The sequence below is a fragment of the Vombatus ursinus genome, unplaced genomic scaffold (genome assembly GCF_900497805.2).
Source record: "Vombatus ursinus unplaced genomic scaffold, bare-nosed wombat genome assembly UNPS02004423.1, whole genome shotgun sequence".
Lineage (NCBI taxonomy): Eukaryota > Metazoa > Chordata > Mammalia > Diprotodontia > Vombatidae > Vombatus > Vombatus ursinus.
In genome coordinates, this window is record NW_020944201.1 from 1,592,655 (window position 1) to 1,613,781 (window position 21,127).

The 21,127-nt window shown below is 48.8% G+C and overlaps 1 protein-coding gene across 1 annotated transcript in view; it reads left to right on the plus strand.

Moving 5' to 3' along the window:
* Positions 1-20,355, plus strand: part of LOC114023373 (vascular endothelial growth factor receptor kdr-like) — a 223,277-nt gene extending 202,922 nt beyond the window's left edge. Inside the window, exons 27-30 of the mRNA XM_027835990.1 lie at positions 1,938-2,053; positions 5,783-5,861; positions 10,449-10,534; positions 18,396-20,355. Of these exons, the coding sequence (XP_027691791.1) occupies positions 1,938-2,053; positions 5,783-5,861; positions 10,449-10,534; positions 18,396-18,609 (495 nt within the window). The 3' untranslated portion in view covers positions 18,610-20,355. The remainder of the gene's footprint in view (positions 1-1,937; positions 2,054-5,782; positions 5,862-10,448; positions 10,535-18,395) is intronic.
* Positions 20,356-21,127: the final 772 nt, after the last annotated feature.

Consider the following 21,127-nt stretch of genomic DNA (forward strand, 5'->3'; position numbering starts at 1 on the left):
GAGTTGGCACCATGAACCTTTTATTGTCTCAACTCAATTTCCATGCATACCCTTACACACACACACACACATACCAGAGAGAGACAGAGACAGAGATAGAAAGAGAGAGGGAGACAGAGAGAGAACCAGATTGGAGGGGAGAGGTTTAATTTGCTGGGAAAGTAGGGTGGGGGTCCTAAATCTGACTGCTCCATTAAGCAAATGGAGAGAGATGGTAGAGGAACAAGAGGGGAGTGTCCCAGGCAGACAAATATCAGAGGGGGGAAGATGAAGAAATAGTGTGAAAGGCCACAGTTTTCCCCCTTTGTAAACACTTTCAGCCAGAGGCCAATCATCCTACAATATTCCCACCCCACTCAGCTCTGGCCCCCAATAGGTGCTGAATTCTGGGACAGTTACAATGTAGGCTATTGTGACCAGGTGGTAAGGAGTAAAGGGGTTAATGCTGCAGATAGTAATAAGTCAGTGCTGTCCTCATCCCTACCAAGTGGGGCTGTAAGCAATGAATGGGCTTCATTCACATGCCATGGAGCTCCCCAGCTGTGCACCCATCACCCCGACCCCTTCCCCTTTCCCCTTGCCTTTCCTTCTGTGTTGCCCCATGATCACTTCTGTTTGAAGCCAGAGCTGCCCCTCCCAGAAAATTATGGATCCCCATATGGAAACTTGGGCTCCATTGCACATGCCCAACCCCATAGGGGAGAACTCCCTCCCTCCTTCCACCCCAAGATGGAACTATCAGATTTGCCCTTATTATCATTGGTATGGGCTTGGAGTCAGGAGAAACGGGTTCATATCTTGCCCCTAATGCTTCCTAGCTATGACCTTGGACAAATAAGCTGATTTCTCTGAGCCTTGGTCTGCTCATCTGTAAAATGAGAGTGATGATTTTTATACTGTCAACTTCCTGGGGATTACAGGGAGAGGAAGCAGCGTGGCGGAGGGGAAAGAGAAACCACCTGGGAGGCAGGGGCCTGGAGGTGGAGTCCCAGCCCCACCCCATCACCTCCTACCCCATATGACTGGGACCAAGTCCCTTCATCTCACTGGGCCTCCATAAAATGAAAGGCTTGCATTAGCTGGCCTCTGAGTACACTTCCAGCCCAAGATCTAGGCCCTGAGGATCCTATATGTGACTTCAGTGGGGTTCAGTAAAATGAAGGGGGTTGGGTAGGCTGGCCTCTGAGGTTTCTCCATCTCTAATGGAAGAGACCTCAAGGTATGACCGCCATCTTTTTTCTGACAAAGATCCTTCCCATCTAGGTCCAGGCAGTTTGTAATCCTGGCCACCCATGCAAGCATTGTTTGCCCTTTCCAAATCCAAGCCAAGGACCACCCCCTGCACACATACACTCTCTCTCTCTCTCTCTCTCACTCTCTCTCTCTCTCTCTCTCTCTCTATCTCTCTCTCTCTCTCTCCTCCTCCTCCTCCTCCTCCTCTCTCTCTCTCTCTCTTCCAAATTGGTAGTGGCTGATGGAATGTCAGAACTGGAAGGGACCTTAGAATATAGAAAATATAGAATATAGAAAATGGAGTGTGTGAACAGGCCTTCTTAGGTCCCTCCCAGCTCTGACATTCCAACCTTGTATATTCTATGTTCTTTTCTGTCCCATAGGCTCTGATAGTCTACGTTGTATTTGCGAAGAGGTCATTTAATTACGTAGATAAGGATACCAAAGCCCAGTGAGGGGCTAGTTACTAGTAGGCCCAGGGTACAAACTCTAGTGTTTGGTTTGATCCCTCCCGGGCCATTGTAAGTCAGTCTCCGACCCCCCAAAACCCTTGTCGGAGATGCTAGAGAACCTCATCTAGGCCCAAGGCCTCCTACTGGCCAGGTTCAGGCCTGTAGCACATCCCCAGTGCAGCCCAGGGAGGGAAGCCAGAAGAAGGGACATGGGGTATCAGGATTCAGGCTATGTCTCATTTGCCTGTACAGGAAGGCAAAGACTACATCCCTCTCAACATGTTTGACAAAGAGCTTGACTTCAAGGTCGGCCCCATGGAAGAGAATCTGAACAATGACCCTACTCACCAGAGCACTGAGGAACACAGGTGAGCAAGATGCTTATTACTGTGACCACTACCGTCCCTTGAAGCTGAAGGTCTGGGAGACTTTGAGTGGCTATTTTGGCAGAGGAAGAGGTAAAAGATTTGGGGCAGGAGGGAGAAGAGGGCAACTCATAGAACCTTAATGCTAGACAGGCCTCACACGCATGCTGAGAGATGTGGAAAGAGTCCAACAACCTGGGCACAACCTACTCTCTTCCTGTGTCAACTTTCTTGCTCTGTGACTCAGTTTCTCTATCTGTAAAATAAAGAGTTTGGACTTGGTCTCTAAAGCTCCTTTTGATTATCACTAAGGTCCCTTCTGGCTCAAGTATTTTATGGTGTAAGAGTTTAGAATTCACGTAGCCTAACTGCCTCATTTTACAGATGAGGAAACTGAGTCTCTGATAGGGAAGTTAGTGACAGAGATAAGGCTATAAACCTAAAAACCGCCTCACTGCCATTCTCATTCAATTCATCTCAGCAAGTTTTGGCTGAATTCCTACCATATTCACTACTCTGTGAGAGGGACCAGGAAGGGGAATGCAAAAGTATAAGACCATTCTAGGCATTCACTCCCAACTCATAGACTTTGGATTTAGAGCTGGACGGGCCTCAGAGGTCATCTGATCTCACTGCTTCATTTCACAGAGGAATTAACTGGAGCTGAGAAAGGGGATATGATTCACTTGGGTTTTAGGGGTGAGGCCAGGATTTCAAGCAGGGCTCTTCAGCTCTAAATCTGTCCACGTTCAATGAGGACATCTTGGCATTGAACTATATGAGGCCCTATATGCTCTCGAGGTATTTCCAGGAGGAAGAGAGATTGTTGTGGGTTGGAAGAATCAGGGAGAACTTCCTGGAGGAGATGAGGCTGGAGCTAGATCTGGAAGGACAGGAAGAGTTTGCATGGAATTCATAAGAGTAAAAGACCAAGGCCTTGGGAAGGTGAGGTATAGATGATTGAGTTTTACATGATGTTTGAATCTAGCAGAGTATAACTGGAGTAAGAGCTGGCAGGGACCTTAAGGACCATCATTTCCAACCCCCTCATTTTATAGGGGAGGAAAATGAGACCCAGGGAAGTTAAAAGACTTGCCCAAGGTCTCACACAGGAAGCAAGCATCAGAGGTGAAATTGAATTTACTCGATTGAATTCACCTCTGATTTGGGAGCTAATATACTCTTTCCAGCATACCCCACTTCCTCCATGACAACTGTCCCCCAATTGTTGAAAGACCATCCTCTAGAAGAGAGATTAGGCTTTGCACTTGGCCCCAAAGGAGAGAAAAATGCAACAACTGGTTATTTTCCTTTGTTCTCAAAGAGAACCAAAATGACATCACTATGTCAGGGTCAAGGTACAGTGTGTCCGACTGGGCCACCCAGACTGGGCCGATCAGACCAGTATGAGCTCGGAAGACTCTACCACAGGCTGGGTACACATAGTCCATGGGAACATTTGGGGTGGATTCTAAATCTGCACATTGGGATCGACATAAGGAAAAAGCAAACTTCCCAAACATTCAAAGAAGCCCGTAGCAAATTAGGCTGCTTTGGGAGTTGGTGGGTTCCCTTCCCATTACTGGGAGGGCTTCATAGCTGGCAAGAGGTCACAGAATTTCCACTTCTCATAGGAGGGATGGCCTGTTCAGGTGTGGTTCCTTTAAGGAAGGCCTCCTGGGATAGTCTGAGATGCTTCTTCCTGTGCCAGTGCCAGGGAGAAAGAAAGAAGGCCCTCACCTCAGGCTGGGGGAGATACGTTCTCACTCTGTGGAGGCTCTGTCGATGACCCCTCTCCTCTCCCATCTGAGTCACCAGGATAGGCTTCTCCTCCCCACTTCTCCCCATCACTCCAGCAGCTAACGTAGTACATCCCAAACAGACCTCATCATCTTCCTGTGACTTTCTTCCTCCCTCCCAGTCTCTGTCAACCTCCTCCGCACTATGTCCGAGTCCTATTTTGGCTGGGCTAAAGGAGGGAGGGGAAGGGCTCAATCCCTTGCCAAATCGTCTTCATTCTACTCTGCAACATCTCTCCCCACCAGTCCCTTCTCCCTGCTGGCCTCTTTTCCTCACATAGAGGGCCATCACCCCAATGAAGGCCCTCAGCCTCTCTCAGCTGAACTATTACAAAGGCTAAATGTTCCCCTACATCCAGCCTTTCCCACTTCTCTCTGATTTGGCCTTCCACGCCACTGCCCAGGTAATATTCCTAATGTGTGTGCACTGACACTCTTCTTAAGAGCCTGCAGCAGCTCTCCGCTCCCCAGTGAAAAAAGTACTGGCAAAGTACTCCAAAATCTTTCCATCCTTGTCTTACCCCACTTCTCTTCACATATTCTACTGTCTGTCTACACAAGAGAGATTACTTTACTTCTCCTATCTCCTCCTGCCCTCTCCTGACCTCCGTAGGCCGAGAGTGGGAGGAGGTGGGGAAGGAGTCCATTCCAGACACGATACATGAATGCCAAGCACAGATTGCCACCTGTAAGCCAAATGGGCCGATTTGACAAAGGAAAACTATGTCCACAGACAGGCTAAGGCGGCTCAGCAGGGTGTCTTTTTGTCCCCAGGTTCTTTGGCACATAGTAGGTGCTTTCACATTGATAAATAAAATAAATAACTATGCCCACAGACAGGCTAAGGCGGCTCAGCAGTGTGTCTTTTTGTCCCCACATTCTTTGGCACATAGTAGGTGCTTGCACATTGATAAATAAAATAAATAACTATGCCCACAGACAGGCTAAGGCAGCCCAGCAGTGTGTCTTTTTGTCCCCAAGTTCTTTGGCACATAGTAGGTATCTGCACCTAGTAGGTACTTGATAAATGCCATTTGAATGGTTTGACAGGATCTCAGCAATGACCCTAAGCAAGCTACCTGACTTGGCGGGGTCCAGTGCAGTGTTCTCCACTGCCTCTCCAAAATATGATCCACTGTTGCTATCTTCGGTTGATGTAATTGGCATATTGATGATCCAGCTGTCCTCCGTCCTAGTCAGACTCCATTGAGAGTCTTGTATTCAGTTTGGGACACCCCCCCCCCCGCCTTTGAGAAAGACATGGCTTGTGCTTGGCCCAAGTTGGAGAGTGTCCAGAGAAAAGCAGGGAGAAAAGTGAAGGGCCCTGAGTACCCACCATATGAGGCCTGGTTGAAAGAACTAGGGGTGTTCAGCCTGGACAAGAGAAGACACAGCATGATAGCTGGGTTTAAGTATATGAAAGACTGTCCTATGGAGGAAGGATTGGTTTTGTTCTGTTTGGTCCCAGAGGCCTGGCCCAGGACCAAGGGGTGGAAGGTGCAGAGGTCAGTTTAGGCTCAATGCCAGTGAAAATTCCCCAACAATTTGATGTGTTACTTGATGGAATGAGGTGATAAGTTGCCCATCTTTGGAGGTCTTCAAACAGGAGCTGGGTGACCACTTCTTGGGTGAGGTAGAGGAGGATTTCTTTCAAGAATGGGTAGGCCCAGATGGCTGCTGGGGTGCCTTCCACTCTCACATTCTGTGATTCAGACAGTGAGTCGGCCATGCCAACCTCACCCACAAGGATCAACTGAGTAATCAAGGAATGGGGCTTGGGCTCAGGTACCAGTTCTCTAGGACATCAACAAAAGCTGGGAGTAGCATCCAAAGGCAAGGCCTGAGGGTTGAGCATTACCCACATTACTATGGACCTGTTCAGACTTCTGGCAAAATGACAGATGAGCTATATTCTCCCTCTCTCCCACAACAGCAGTGGCATCCAGATGCGTCCCCTGAGCGGCAAGACTTCCAGTGAGGTCCCTGTGGAGCCCAAGAAGACCAGGCCTGAGGTAAGTGTTTCCTCCTCTCTCCATTTGGCACAAGGCCTGAGAATTCCCAAGACTCTTGTGAAAAAGCAGGGAGCTTGAGTTTCAGGGCCCTGCAAGGGCCACATGAGGGAAGGGGAAGAGAGAGAACAGGAATGGGGGAGATTTGGTAGTCAGGGGCTCAAGCAGGAAGCTAATCCTAATAAAAATAATCACACATTTCTATAGGGCTTTACAGTTTGCCAGACCCTTTACAAATGTGATCTCATTTGATCCTTATAGCAGGGAAGCAGGTGCTGTTATGATCCTCATTTTACAGTTAAGGAAACTGAGGCAAACAGTGGTGAAGTGACTTGCTCAGGGTCACACAGCTAGTAAGGGTCTGAGGCTGGATTTGAACTCAGGTATTCCTGACTCCAGGCCTAGCAGTCTATCTTTGCCATTTTATATTTCACTGCCTCTGACCGGGCTCGCCATTACCTTCGTATAATCTAGAGAATAACCAGTATATATGCATGCATACATGTGTACATATTAATATATTGTATTAATATATACTAACATATATAATAAATACATACACACATATATGGTCTGACTCCACAAACTTACACATACATATGTACATGCATGCATATATACACATTTATGGTCTCACCACTACAAAGAGAGCAAAAATACATACATATACAGACATACTCATGTTCTGACTATATATGCACATATATATATGATATATATGTGTATATATATATTATATATATATATACATACACCCACATATACATACACACATATTTTCATGAACTGGGTCCAAATCCAAGATCTTCTACTTATTATATGTGTAACATTCTTTTCTTAGACTCAGTTTCCTCCTCCGCAGAATGGAAGATTTGGACTCTCTTGGGCCATAAATTGTCGAGCAGGTGCCTATTAGCATCGGTACAGGGAGCTTTCTCACTGGGAGCTCCCTACAGCAATGTCATCCTAAGTCTAGTCCCCCCCACAATGAAAGGATTAGATTTACTGGCCTCCAGGTTCCCTTCTAGTCTAAATCCTATAAAATCTCCAAAGAATTTCTGACTGGGAAGGTTCTCATTGCAGACTGCTACTGTGCTCACACATAGGCAGGCATACAATAGGGGCAGGCGCACAGTGGGGTTCTACACGCTCATTACCTCCTGGCCTGTTCCCTCCTAGATGGAAGTGATTAAAAGCCAAAGAATGCCAATTACCTTCCTTGGGATTCTAATCAACTCAGACACATTGGTTTCCACTCTGGACCCCTAAGTCTGAAATTCACCCTGCCTCAGTGCCCGCCATTTACATTTTTCTTGAGCATCCAGTCCAGCCCCCCCTTGTCTTATAGCTGTAGACACTGAGGCCCCATGGGGAAATGACTTGCCCAAGGTCACACAGGTAGTGAGGGACAGGACTGGGATGCAATCCCAGCACTTCTAATTCCAAGTCCCAGGCTCTTTCCATTCCTCCACTCAGCAGGTAATAATGCTTCAAGAGAGAGTTTGGATCTTAGTATTGGATAGGACCAATCAGAGTGTTTTTCAGGGGTGGGGAACCTGCAGCCTCAAGACCACATGTGGCTTTCTAGGTCCTTGGGTGCGGCCCTTAGACTGAGTCCAGGTTGTACAGAACAAATCTTTTCATGAAAGCGATTTGTTCTATGAAGTTTGGATTCAGTCAAAGGGCCCCACTTGAGGACCTAGAGATTCCCCATCTCTGGCTTAGCTCATCAATGGTGAGGCTTCCCGAAGCTGTAGGCTACTTTCAAATACAGTAACTACACAGTCTGAGTTTTCTGGGACAGCTCAGGTGTACTTTGAACAACGCTTTATTTAAAAACATAACAAAACAAAGAGATTGTTGTTGTCAGACCACATCTGGCTTGGTTTTGAATCCAGATGTTGTCGCTCTAACCAATAAGGGGACTTCAAATACATAGCTTACCTCTGGAGCTAGAAAGAATCCGAGGCCATCTTGTCCAGCTCCCTCGTTCTACAGGTGGGGAAACGGAGGCTGAGGGAGCTGAAATAGGTGTTCAATCTCCCACCAGTAGTAAGCACCAGATATGAGATTCAAATCCAAGTTCCAGAAAGAGCAGGCTCTTTCTACTATGCCATACAGAAGTATATAGTGGTAACACTGCTGGATTTGGACATCATGAGACCCAGGTCGGAATGCTGGCTGGGATAGAAATCTTTTTTCCCTTTCTTGGCCTCAGTTTCCTCATTTATAAAATGGAAGCGCTGATCTAAGTAGTTCTTCAAGGATGGACCCTTCCAGTCCTGACATGCCATGGCACTTCTAGCTCTAGACGTTCTGGCCCAATATATGGCCAGATGATGAATGAGGGTACAAACCAGGCTAGCACGCCCCCATATCCTGCCACTCACCTGGGGCCAGAATGGTGTTGCCAGATGACTTCCCACTCAAAACTCAATGAGAAGGCCGAGTTTCCAGCATGCGTGGGGCACCATGAATGGGGACATAAACTGTCCTTTCGTAGGCCTCCTAGGATACTCTGGTCTTCATCTAACTGTTCCACCTCAGATGGCAGCATTTACGTGAAAGCCCCGTACATTGTGTCCAATGGATTGCAACCACTAATTGCCAGTAGAGTCTGGTGTTGATGGTTGGATCTAGCTTTTCCCAACCCCCCTGATTATTATCTCCAGGTGATCTTGTCTAAGGCATCTTGTTCTTACTTGGCTATTTGTGTGTTACCTCCACCATTAAACTATGAGCTCCTCAAGGGTGGGAGGACTGGTTTTGCCTCCCTTTGTGTCCCCAGAACTTAGCACAGCATCTGGCACATAGTAGGAGCTTACTAAATATTAGTCGACTTGACAGCTTGTTGATTTAAGAGGGCTGTGGATCCAGCTGAGGAGAGAAATTCAAGTGCCCTCCCATGTCCTGAGTATGTTGGCCCTGTACTCCACCTGCTTCCACTTATGTTTTGTTGTTCAATCATTTTTTAGTCATGTCTGACTCTTTGTGAACTCATCTGGGGTTTTCTTGGCAAAGATCCTGGAGTGGTTTGTCATTTCCTTCTCCGGCTCATTTTACAGATAAGGAAACAGAGGCAAACAGAAGGAAGTGATTTGCCCAAGGTCAAGCAGCTAGTCAGTGTCTGAGTCCAGATTTGAACTCAGGAAGATGAGTCTTCCTGACTCCAGGCCTGGCACTGTATTTTCCGTGCCACCTAGCTGCCCACTCTGGGAAGTAGGTACTATTATTATGCCCATTTTACAGATGGGGAAACAGAATCTGAGAGAAGTTAAGTGACTTGCCCAGGGTCACACCACTAGAAGTGACTGAGGCCAGATTGGAACTCATGAAAATGAGTCTTCCTGACTCTAGGCCTGGTGCTCTGTGCACATAGCTGCCCCTTTACCTCCACGTATACACCGATAATGGCTTCAGCTCCACAAACATTTAAATTTCTCACTGGGTTCGTTCTACAGCCATTAAGTCAGACAAAATATGGTAAGGAGGGGTGAGGAGAGGAATAGAATAACATTAGAATTGATTTGGTGAGAATCAGAAGAATTCCATAAGCTTTGTAAGCATCACCCAGACTGGACTATGCACCAGCCCACCCCCTTCCCCCATCTCATCCTGTCTTCTCCTACCTCAACATTTGTACCCCACTCCTAGAGTGAAGAGAATCCTCCCTTTGCTCCGTCACCCAACTCTACCTGGGGTATATTCTGTTGTCTAAGGACTTGGCTGCCAGTTCCAGCTCTGATATATAGCAATGGAAAGATCTTGGACAAACGACTTGACTTTCCTTATCTTTAAGAGAGGGAAGTTGGACCAGATCTCAGGAATCCTGGATTTCGAGTTGAAGGGCTCTCAACTTTCCTTAAAAGTCAGTCATTGAAGGGGCTTCCTCTTCTGTGAAGTCTTCCTTAATCCCACCCTCCACCACCACTACCTTGAGCCCAGCTCAGAACAAAGCCTCAATCAGTTTTACAGATGAGAAAACTGAGGCTCACACGTCTCCATCTAGTAAGGACAGAAATTCCAAACCAGGATTTCTGACTCCAAGTTTCCAGTGGAGAAGCCAAACCAAGTCAGGGCTCAGGTTGAGCATCTCTTAAGTTGGCTCATCACCCTCTGACTGATGTGCCAGGTGGGTAGTAATTTATACAGTTCCAGTATGTGTGGGAGGGAGCAGGATAAAACTGTGAGTCATTCCTTTGTAGTGTCCCCCCTTCCCTCCCCGTGGTAAGTAAAGAAATGGACCCAAAGAAGTCGAGCAATTTGCCAAGGGTCACACAGCTATCTGTGATCTTTTTCTGGATGCCAGGCTACCTAGGCATCAGTTTCCATGGCCTACTTGCTGGCCAGTGGGACCTCAGGGAGGAGGAAGCGTGATATAGCATGAAGAACGCTGTACATGGGTGGGACCTGGCAGATAGCTGCCCACTTCCTCATCTTCAGAATAGAAATGATTATGTTTGATTTACCTGCCTCACAGTGCCTTGGTGAGCAGCCAGTGAGAATGTGTAGAAGACCTTTCTAATCTTCAAGCCTTGAACATTACAGTCACACTTCAAATTGCTGACCCCTCTCCCTTCTTCTGCCCAGGAGAACAAGTTGGAGAGCAGGCTGGTGCTGCCTTCAGTGAAGCGCCTGGAGACTCGATCCTGGCCGTATGGACTCATGGCATTGGCGTGAGTACAAAAGGTCCCCTGGGGCTAGAGGAGAGACACATATCCTCGGCCGACCCATCCTGTTATTTGTTGCCACAGAGAGGGGCAGCCTGGTGCAATGGGGAGATAAGAGACTGAACAGCATCATAAATGCCCCACCCAAGCCCAGGGATCCCCCAAGACTCCTGCCCAGTCCCTCTTCTCTTTTCCCTTTATGCTCACTGGCTTGGTAACCTTGTCAGGTTCCATAGATCCAATGATCATGGCTGCTCAGATGACTCCCAGCTCTAGCAATCCAGCTAGACCCAGCTCCGGCCCCTCTCTTCAAGCATCATCCATCGAGAACAGTTGCCCAAATTCACAGCCTCTTCCCTCTCTTTCACCCCCAGAATCCAATCAGTGGCCAAGTTTGACTGGCTCCAAATCCCCAACAAATCATTTCCATCCCATTCTTCACCTCAAGTCGTTCTCCCCGCCTCTAGTCTGGCCATCCCAGTCTCTACCCAGAACACCCTTTCTAAAACCCAAGTCTGGCCTTCCTCTCTGGAGTAAGCTACTTCCTCTGCCATTGAAAGCCCCTCTCTTCTCACTTTCACTCATTCCATATTTAGTTCCTTCACACGTTGTATAATTGAACCAAGGCAGATCTCCTCCTGTCCTGAGATTACTAGAGAAGCACAAACAGCATGCACGGTGTGTGTCACAAGGGGCATTTGAGGCCTCAGAAGTCTACTCTGTCACCAGCCCATGTAGGAGTTTGGGTCAACCTACCCCCTCTTCCGGGGCAGTGAGTGCCATCCTTTGTGGCACTCCTCCTTATGGCCCTGCTAGCAGGTCAGGGACACTTCCTGCTCTCTCCTCTTCTCAGCCTCCATGACGAGGCCACAGCCCTCCAAGGACCCAGCCAACGCCAACAGGCACCAGAGCTGAGAAATAGTTCATTCCCTCTGAAGTGGCCTAAGAGACCCAAAAAAATGCAGAGGTCTTTTGGCATTTCCCTACAAGAACTCAAAGGGCTCAGCCAGCATCTTGACTGGCAGGGATGGGCTTTTGCCAAGGCACATTCAATTAAGTGAATGTCCGGTGTTAAATGGGCTGGGCTGACAGGTAGTGAGTTTCCCATCACTGGGGATCTTTAAGCAAAGGCAGGCTGACCACTTGTTGGGGATGCTGTAGAGGAGATTTCTGCTTAGGAAACTGAGGCCCAGAGATGGGGAGTGACACAGGTTCATAGCCTAGCACTGGTTAGACTAGATGAGAAGCATCACAGTTCAGTATAAAGAATGTGGATGTTGAAATCCCGGCTCTGCCATCTAGGATTTGTGTGATCTTGGGCAAATGATCTAGGGCCTAATTTCCCCATATGAAATATGAGGGGATTGAACTCTGTGGCTTTTAATGTCCCTTTCAGCTATAAATGTATGGTCCCATGACCTCCAAGTTCCTTTCCAGCTTAAAATTGGGAATGCCTCCTGGGCATCCAAAGAGATGTTTCATGTTAGACAGGGTGGGTAGTGGGAAGTACAGTAAGCTTCCCTACTTCCACAGGGCAGCCACTGGACCAAGATGAATCCTTCAGGACTAGCCCCCCACTCCATCTCAGTCCTTGATCAGGAATTCCTTTCCATCTGCAGAATGGAGGATTGTTCATCAGCCAATCATTCCCTCCCCCACCAGTGGCCCACAGCTCTACTGTCTACCTCCAGTGTATCTTCCCCAGCCCAAGAAAGCTCCCCCAGGCAACTCCTCCTCCCTGGAACATGCCTTTGGAAATCCACCTTTCTCTGCCCTGAGGAGTAAGGACATGTCTAGGCTAGGGAGCTAAATGTCACCCTTGTTGAGAGCATCTCTCTCCTGGATCCAGATTGTCAAAGGGGAGAATTGGTGACCCTTAATGTCGATGGTGAGGGAGTGGATAGAGGAGAGTACTGTGGCCAGGACACCCTCCATCGGAGAGGCCCATTACCCCCACGATAACCATTCTTGAGGGCACATGGCCTTCAAAACTCTAGCTTTTTTACTGGGAGAGAATCTCAAGGAACTTGGTTGGCACTCAGGCCTAGGGAGGCAAGTCCATGAAACTTGGAGTGACTGCTGGGACCAGGGGATTAGGTTGCACTCTTTAGTGCCAATTTGTCTGGCCTCCAAGTTCTGGGCATCTTAATCCATCCCCAGAGCCCCAGGGATGCCAAAAGCAAGATTGGCTTTGAGGCCAGGGGGAGGGAGCCCGTTCTCACATGGAAGCTCTGTGTTCTAAGATCAACTTAACTGTCTTTGAACGTTCCGGGCTTTGAGAACATAGAATTAAAATTCTAGGTACCTTACACGTGGGATTTTTTAAGCTGTCCTAATTTCAAGTGAAGAAAGTTCTACTTGTAACAATGCATTGTGAAAGGAATCTCTTTAGACCAGTTTCATTTCCCAGAGTTTGGTGAAGAAAATATGGTGTCTGTAATTTGCCCAAAGCCTTAGATGAGCGGGAGGTGGCAGTACGTGGAGAAAGTGCTGAGAGGAGAAGGGAGAGGATTGCTCGCACCTTCAGTGGAGGTAGAAAAGGAAATCAAATAGTGACCTTACAGCAAGGAAGTCCTGGGTTCAAGTCTACCCTTTGACACATTCCAATTCGGCAGATCACTTCTCTTCTTGTCCCAGACAGTTAAAACAAGCTTGGTAAAGACCACTGACATCCTAGATCTGGACCAAAAAGCCTTTTGACTCAGAGCCTGTGATTTAATCAGTTGGGAGTTCCCAGTGTGCAAAGTTGCTCCACCCAGGCTGATCAGCACCTTCTTTAGGCTTTGGGAGCCAGTATGTGTCAGAGGTGAGACTTGAACTCAGGGCTTCCCAGCTCAAGGCCAGCGCTACCCACCCTGCAGCACTGCTTCTCACTTGCTAATGAACACATGAAATAAGCTAGTGACTTGTCCCAGGACTTTTTCTATTTGAACTCCATCAAAAACGATGAAAACAAAGTGATATAGCTTTGAAAACATGATCTTATTTTATCCTCACAGTGGTCTTGTGAGGCAGGGAAATGTGGCAGAGACTCCCCTCCACCAACATAGCAGATCCCCCTGTACCTTAGTAACAAGCATCCCTGGGCCTCAGTTTCTCCCTCTGTAAAATAAAGGGATTAGACTGAATGGCTTCTAAGGTCCCTTCTAGCTTGAGGTGGAGGAAAGAGGCTTTCCCTAACTGAGCCTACCTCTGCCCTGCAGGGATGGGTTCTGCTTCCTCTCCCTGTAACAGCAGTCCCCCGGGAGTTCTTAGAAACCGGTCCTCTGCCAGAGCCTACAGTCACCTACCAGCCCACACAGGGGATCAGGCCAGGCTGCCCCCTCTTCTAGTCTGAGCACTGTTAACTAGGTCAGGCTGTCCTCTGAGCCAGCTCCAACCCCCCACCTGAATCTGGACCAGAACTCTTGGCAAAAACAGAAATGGGCTTTCTAACTGCCTCCTAGCTCCCCTAGTGGCCTTGATCTCTGGAGCTTTGAGGCTGGCCCCCTCTAGGGTCCCTGCCCTGCCCTTCTTATCAGACCGCAGGGGAGATTGGGTTTCTACTTGGCCAGAGCTTCCCGGCATGATGCCTGCATCAAGATGACAGGAAAAGAAGGAAGAAAAAAAAAACAATAAAAAGACAGAATCTGCGTAGTTTCCCCAAGCTGAGAATGGAATAAAAATAGAGATGAATGCCTTAATCCGAGTTATTCTGCAAAAGAGGCTCCTGAAATACTCATTCAAGGCTGATTGGCCTGTGCTGTTGGCAAGCCCAGCTCTCCATCCTGATGACCCAAAGCCCTGAGCTCCCAGGGCAAATGCAGACCTGGGCTTCACACTAGGCCTAGGCTCTATGTTTGTGCCCCAGCCTTCCCCACCCCCCTGCCCCTGACCAGACACCAAACTTGGCATCTGAGATAAAAGGAGGTAGGCGGCCCCAGTATCATCAGAGAGAATGTCACTCCCACAGTCAGGGCTCTGGCAGGGGTGGGGGTGGGTGGGAGGATGGCGGCGGCGATGGAGGGCCCTGGGGGGAGCAGAAGAGTCTCACTTCCAGGTCCATTCTGTCCCCAGTCACTGCCCACCCCCAGCCTGCCCTGCGTTCCCCTCACCCCCAAGCTAACTAGGGAAACTGAAAAAGGAGGAAGTCGCTTCTCTCCCCTTTAATATTCCTCTGCCTCTTTTTAAGCATAACACTCTGCTTTCAGTTACTTCTCACTGTAATTACCTGGTAAATAAGGAACCCCACTGAGAATATGTTGGCCCAAGAGAGGCCTCCCTCACCTCTCTCTCCCATTCCCATAGAGGAGGGGCACAGGTAAAAGTCACAGTGAACTCATGTTGCCAGGGTCCTGGTAAAGCTATTTCTGTACAAAGATTTGGTGAGGCTCCGAGTGTGATTATTATGCCATTTTACAGATCCGAGGCTCCCAGAACCAGAGCTGGAAGGGACCTCAGAAGCCATGAGAGGGGCAAACTGAGAGGGGAAGTCATGTGCCCATTATCATACAGATAATAAGTGGAAGAGGCGAGATTTGAACTCTGGTCCCCTGACCCCCAAGCCCAGCCCCAAGCCAGGCACTCTGACTCTATCCCTTCCTCCTAGTGCTCTGCCTGGGCCCTGCTTCTACACTCCAAATCCAGGTTTGGAGACTCTCTGTGATTTGGTGTCAGGGGCCCGGGTCTGAATCTTGGCCCTGCTTCTTGGTGCCGGTGTGATTAGGGGGTGGGTCACTTGAGCTGCCCCGGACACCAATACCCACAGAAACTTAGGTCTTGGTACCTATACCTTTCTGCCTGATTCCCTTCACCCACTTCAAAGGGGGCATCAACACTAAACCAACCTTAATCTGTAATGGGTCCCCTGTAGGTGAAAGGAAAGAAAGAAATAAGCATTTATTAAGTACCTACTATTTGCTGGGCAGTGTGCAAAGCACTTTATAATTATCATCTCATTGATCTTCACAACAATCCCAGGAGGTAGATGCTGCCATGATCCCCATTTTACAGATAGAGGCAGACAGAGGTGAAATGACTTGCCCATGGTCACACAGCTAGTAGTAAGTATCAGGACAAATTTGAACTCAGATCTTCCTGACTCCGGGCCCAGTCTTCTATGCCACCTATGGCAGGGAATCTCAGCTAATTGGGGAAGGGGAGAGAGAGACAGAACTGAGGTTTTTGATGGGGCTTCAACAAAGCTGACCCCGATTGGGTTCGATAGGCGCTCTTGGCTAAAATCATTTGAACCTGCCAACCTCCGTATGTTGAGGTCACGTCACAAACAGCTGGGCAGGAGATGTGCCAATCTACACCAGTGGGGTTAAGCTCAAGGAGAAACAGGCCTGCAGGCCACATAATTGACTTAGAAAACTACGAATTAACATTATCTGAATTGGATTGGATTGGAATTTGTTTTGTTAAGCATTTCCCAAAGCCATTTTAACCTGGGGATGGCAAGTTTGACACCTCTGGTCATTCTGGAAACCCCGACTGTTCAGTAAAGACAGTGCTGGCAGATTAGTTGTGCTCAGCTCCAAGTTAAATGCTAGGCTGGGGGACACAAGAGAAGGAGCCCTAACATCAAGTGATTTGAGTATATGCTAACTGGGGAAATATATTACTAATGCATGTGGGGAGGGAGAAGACAAACCAAGGGGAAAAGCACAAACACTGGACTGGGAATCAAGGATCTGGGTTCAAATCTCATCTTTATTATTGCTGACCTGTGTGACCTTGGATAAGTTCTTTCCCCTACTCTGAGCCTCAGTTTACTCCTCTGTAAAAAGGAGGGTGGAGGAGAGATTATTGGATGATCTCAAAGGCTCCTTCCAGCTTAGAGATTCTGTGATTCCGAACATGCCCAAGGAATGAGAAAGGGAAGACAATGGGGATGTTAATGCCAACCCCAGCCTCAAGCAGATATGAAATGTCAGCCTGTCAAAAGCCCCAAATGACTTAGGTAAGGGATAGCACACTTTCCAGCTCATAGCTCGCTAGGCCTGTGGCCAGGTCACCTCACGGAGCAGGCCAGGAGACAGTGGCGGGGCCCTGCTCACTTATCTGAGCCGACTGATCCCAAGCACAATGCTTTCATCCTCTGTCCCAGCCGGGGGCCATGCAGGGCAAACCCAAGGTGCCCGAGGACCCCACTAACGACCTTAAGAAAAATGGGCCCCACTGTGGGATCAGCTTCCAAGGGTGGGCACAGCAACAGGAGGTCAAGTTCAGGGGATGTCACAGCTGGAAAGGCCCTTGGGGACCATCTAGTCCAAGTACTGTATTTCACACAGGAGGAAACGAGGCATTGAATTCAAATGTTTCAGGCTCAGCCTTGCCATAGGTGGATATGAGGAAGAGGAAGGACTCAATCTCCACCTGCTGGCAGATACCTGAAATGCTCTCATCAAACCCCTATCTCTTTAAGCTTTGTTCCCTACCAGAATGCCAACCCTATGGGATGGGGGTGGGGGTGGGGTCCTGGAGCCAGCTCATCCAGGCTTCCTGAGCATTTTAGCTTCAGAAATTAGCAAACACCATCAATCAGGGCTGGACTGATTGTTTTGCTGATTGTCTAGGCTTAAGAAAGTGATGGAGAAAAATGTTAAAAATGCTAAAAGTGTCATGCATACATTTTTTTTTTCTCCCAGAGGGCTAGTTGTTAAATATTTACTAACACCCCCTTGTCTCTAGCCTCACCTTCATGCCATAAGTCTTCCTCAGGCATCAGGAAGCACAAAGCAAGCCAAATGGACACTGCATGTTCCTTTCAACACCATTGGCAGTGACAGTACTTGCCCCATTTTAAGGAGAAGGAATCAGGTCAGACAGAGACAGTGAGGGACTTGCCCAGGGTCACACATCTAGAAAATGTAGAACCAGGACTCCAGACAAGGTCTCTGAATGTCCCACTCTAGCATACCCCAACTGCCTCTCAGGATGATGACTGGCAAAGTTGAGAGAGACCATGACTGTGGAATTCTCACCTATAATATCTAAGGCAGGCGTAGGGAACCTGGGGCCTCGAGGCCACATGTGGCCCTCTAGGTCCTCGAGTGCAGCCCTTTGACTGAATCCAAACTTCACAGAACAAATCCCCTCTAGGTCCTCAGGTGCGGTCCTTTGACTGAATCCAAACCTTACAGAACAAATTCCCTCTAGGTCCTCAAGTGCGGCCCTTTGACTGAATCCAAACCTTGCAGAACAAATCCCCTTAAGAAAAGGATTTGTTCTGTAAAACTTGGACTCAGCCAAAGGGCTGCACCCAAGGACCAAGAAGGCCAAAGGTGGCCTCAAAGCTACAAGTTCCCCACCCCTGATCTAAGGCTAGGGCAGCTAGGTGGCGCTGCAGTAGGTAGAGTGCCAGGCCTGGAGTCAGGAAGACCTGAGTTCAAATGTGACCTCAGACACTTACTAGCTGTGTGAAGCTGGACAAGTCACTTCACCCTGTTGGCCTCAGTTTCCTCATCTGTCAAATGAGCTGGAGAAGGAAATGGCAAACCACTCCAGTATCTTTGCCAAGAAAACCCCAAATAGGGTCACAGAGAGTCAGACATGACTGAAAAACAACTGAACAACAACAATGCATTTCTAGGATCTGCTTGGGACACAAACCAGCCTCAGCAGTGGGGCCGGGCTGGGGTTCCCTTGTAAATTATCCCAGTCATTTACAGCTGGACTCAATGCTGAGCATCCCCAGCTAGGATAGAAGCCCCCTGTCAGGAATAGCATTGGTCCTTCGTTTAGCCATCCAGGGCTTCCTCATGTGGGTGGGGCCTCAGTGTTCATGGCTGGGCCCTGCCTTCATCCCCGCATCTCATCCCAAGGTAAGAAATACAATGCCTCCCACTCTGTACTCAAGCACCTTCTGGTCTTCTTTCACCAGCCTGAGAGCAACCAGCAGAAGCAAGGAGTCTGTGCTGCTGTCTGAGGAGAAGGAGGCTCTGCAGCCCCAGCTGCCAGCCCAGCTGGATGAGGATGACCCTCTGGCCTATGCTCTGGAGGACTCCATCCTCCTACCCCTGGATCCAGCCCTCGAGTGCCACAGCCCACCCCCTGACTACAATTCTGTGGTCCACTACTCTGACTCACCAGTGTAACTTCTGGCCACTCTTTTTCCTCCATCCAGCCCCTCCCCATCTCCATTACAGCATCCCGCCATGTCCTTCTCACCCCGCCCCCCCCCCCCAAGAGAATCAATCCATGAGTGCCTCTCACAGCTGTACTGTCCCAGGGACGAGCTGTACAAGAAGGGAATAGGGAGGGGGGGGATCTCAATAGTAAAGTCTCTGCTCTTTCTTTGGGGACCCTGCTGCCCAGATCATACATCAAACCAGACTCCAGATAGGGAGGCTGCTACTTCTACAGTTTTTGACTACTGCCTCCGCAACCCATCCATTACACAGCCATATAACCCACACCCACGCCAGGTCACCATCTTATAGGTATCACAATGGAGGGCCAACCCATCGTAGCAGGGCTCCAGGCCCCCCAGTCAGAATACCTAAGGCATTGAAGGTCTTTCTGAGTCCCCAACACCAAGGAAGACCCTGGTGGAATTCAACAGTAGATGCTTGAACAGAGAAGGTCAGAGCAGTATGTGGTCAAAGCTTCCCCTCAGTTCCCCACCCCCTCCACTGGCTTCCCGCTCTCCCTGGCTACCTCATGCTGCTGGTGGTCTTCATCAGGTTCATTTGACCCATCCAGCGTCCACTCCATAGGCTCTACCAAGCAATGGATGACCCCGTTCTGTTCCCCAGCTGTACTTAGCACTTTGTTCCCAGAGTTCCCTTTGGGTCCTCCAGGCATTCCTGATTAGGTGCTTCAGATCATTGTACTGGCACGCAACCAGGCCGTGTGTGTAAACACATGCCCACATGTGCTGGGCACACTCAAGCATCTGCCAAGGAAAGGGCAATCCATGAGCCCACCCTTCTGCTTCTACCCTCTGATGTTGGCCAGGCCCCTTAGGAGAGGACCCCAAGCAGGCTGAGATTTCTGGAAATTTCTCCGTGAGAGCTGATGGCTCTTCACACTTAATGTGACAATATAGGGCAGCACGTGAGGCCAAAGGCAGCCTTGGGCTTAATCAGAGGTCAGCCCAGTCCATTGAATTCAACAAACATCTACCAAGCACAGAACCTTGCCTTATTATACTGGTCAGTGAGAGGACAATCAGATTCAAAGCTGATTGTGTCTAAACCTCTCCTTTACACGTGAGAAAACAGAGGCGGACAGAGGGGAAGTAACTCACCCCAAGTCACACAGCTGGCAAGTGGCAAAGCTAGGATGTGAAGCCAGGTCTACCAACTCCAGATCCAGTGCTTTCAACGCCACTGCTTGATGGGAGGTGGTGAGGGGCAAGGGGAGAGAAGGCTCTAGAAAACCCCTTGCTTCCATATATGAGAGCTGAAGAAGCAAAGAGAGGTTCTAGTCCCTCTGGACCCTCACCATTTTGAAAAATTGAACTGAAATACTCCAAGGCTTGTTGCCTGACCAGTAATTGACAGTGATGTCTCTTCCACTGGTCAAAAACTAGACCTCCCAAAGGACTAAGAGTTTAGACATGGGAGGGCCTGGTGGGAGTCTGGCATAGGAACCAGGTCAAGGCTGTCTAGCTGTTGCTTGGGCATTTCTGTTCCCCTATCCCCCAGCATCTCACCATGACCCAACAATCATACCTAGATCTCCCTCTCTCTCTTTCTCTTGGACATTTCTGTTCCCCCATCCCCCAGCATCTCACCATGACCCAATAATCATATCTACATCTCTACATCTCTCTCTCTCTCTCTCTCTCTCTCTCTCTCTCTCTCTCTCTCTCTCTCACCCCCCACCTGTCTCTCTCTCTGTCTGTGTGTGTGTGTGTCTCTCTCTCTGTCTCTCTCTCTCTCTCTCTTTCTCTGTGTCTGTCTGTCTGTCTCTCTCTCTTTCTTTCTCTGTGTCTTTCCCTTGGGCAGTTCTCCTAGTGTGATAGTGTGAATGAGATGAACTCATTTTAGAGACAAAATAAGCAAAGACCACGTGGGAGGAATGGACCAAGCCACCCTTAGGAGGTGGTCACGAGCCATACACAAGTTGGTCTTTTTTCCCATCCCCGCTGGATAAAACCAGGGCAAGAAATTAACCAAGTGGCCAGTACTCTTATCTAGCTCTGTCCAGCCAGGTGGTTTTTTTTTCCCATGCTTCTATTTCCCCCTGTTGAAAGCAGCCTCTCCCATGACCTCCAAGGGCCAAGAGCAATTGTTCTCCCCATCACAGAAACAAGGAGACTGGGACCTTCAAATTCCATGTACCTCTCTGGGTTAGCTTTGAGGACACAGGGGGAAGAGAAGGGGTGAGGAAGCAAGGCAAGTGTTAAAAGAAAAAAGAATCCGCCACATTGCAGCCAGCCTCCTCAGAACTGGCTCCTTGGGAGAGCTGGCAAAGTCAAGTCTGTTTTTCAGGAATGCGGACTGAGGCTAAAGGTAGACTTCCTGTGTGTTCTCTTCTGGAGAGGGAGTGGGGAGAGAGGAGAAGATCCCATTCCAGAGACAGAGAGGACTGGAGAATCCTAAAGGCATCCAACCCTCTCTGGCCAAGAACTAGAGCACCTCTTATTAGCCAAAAAAGTCCAAACCT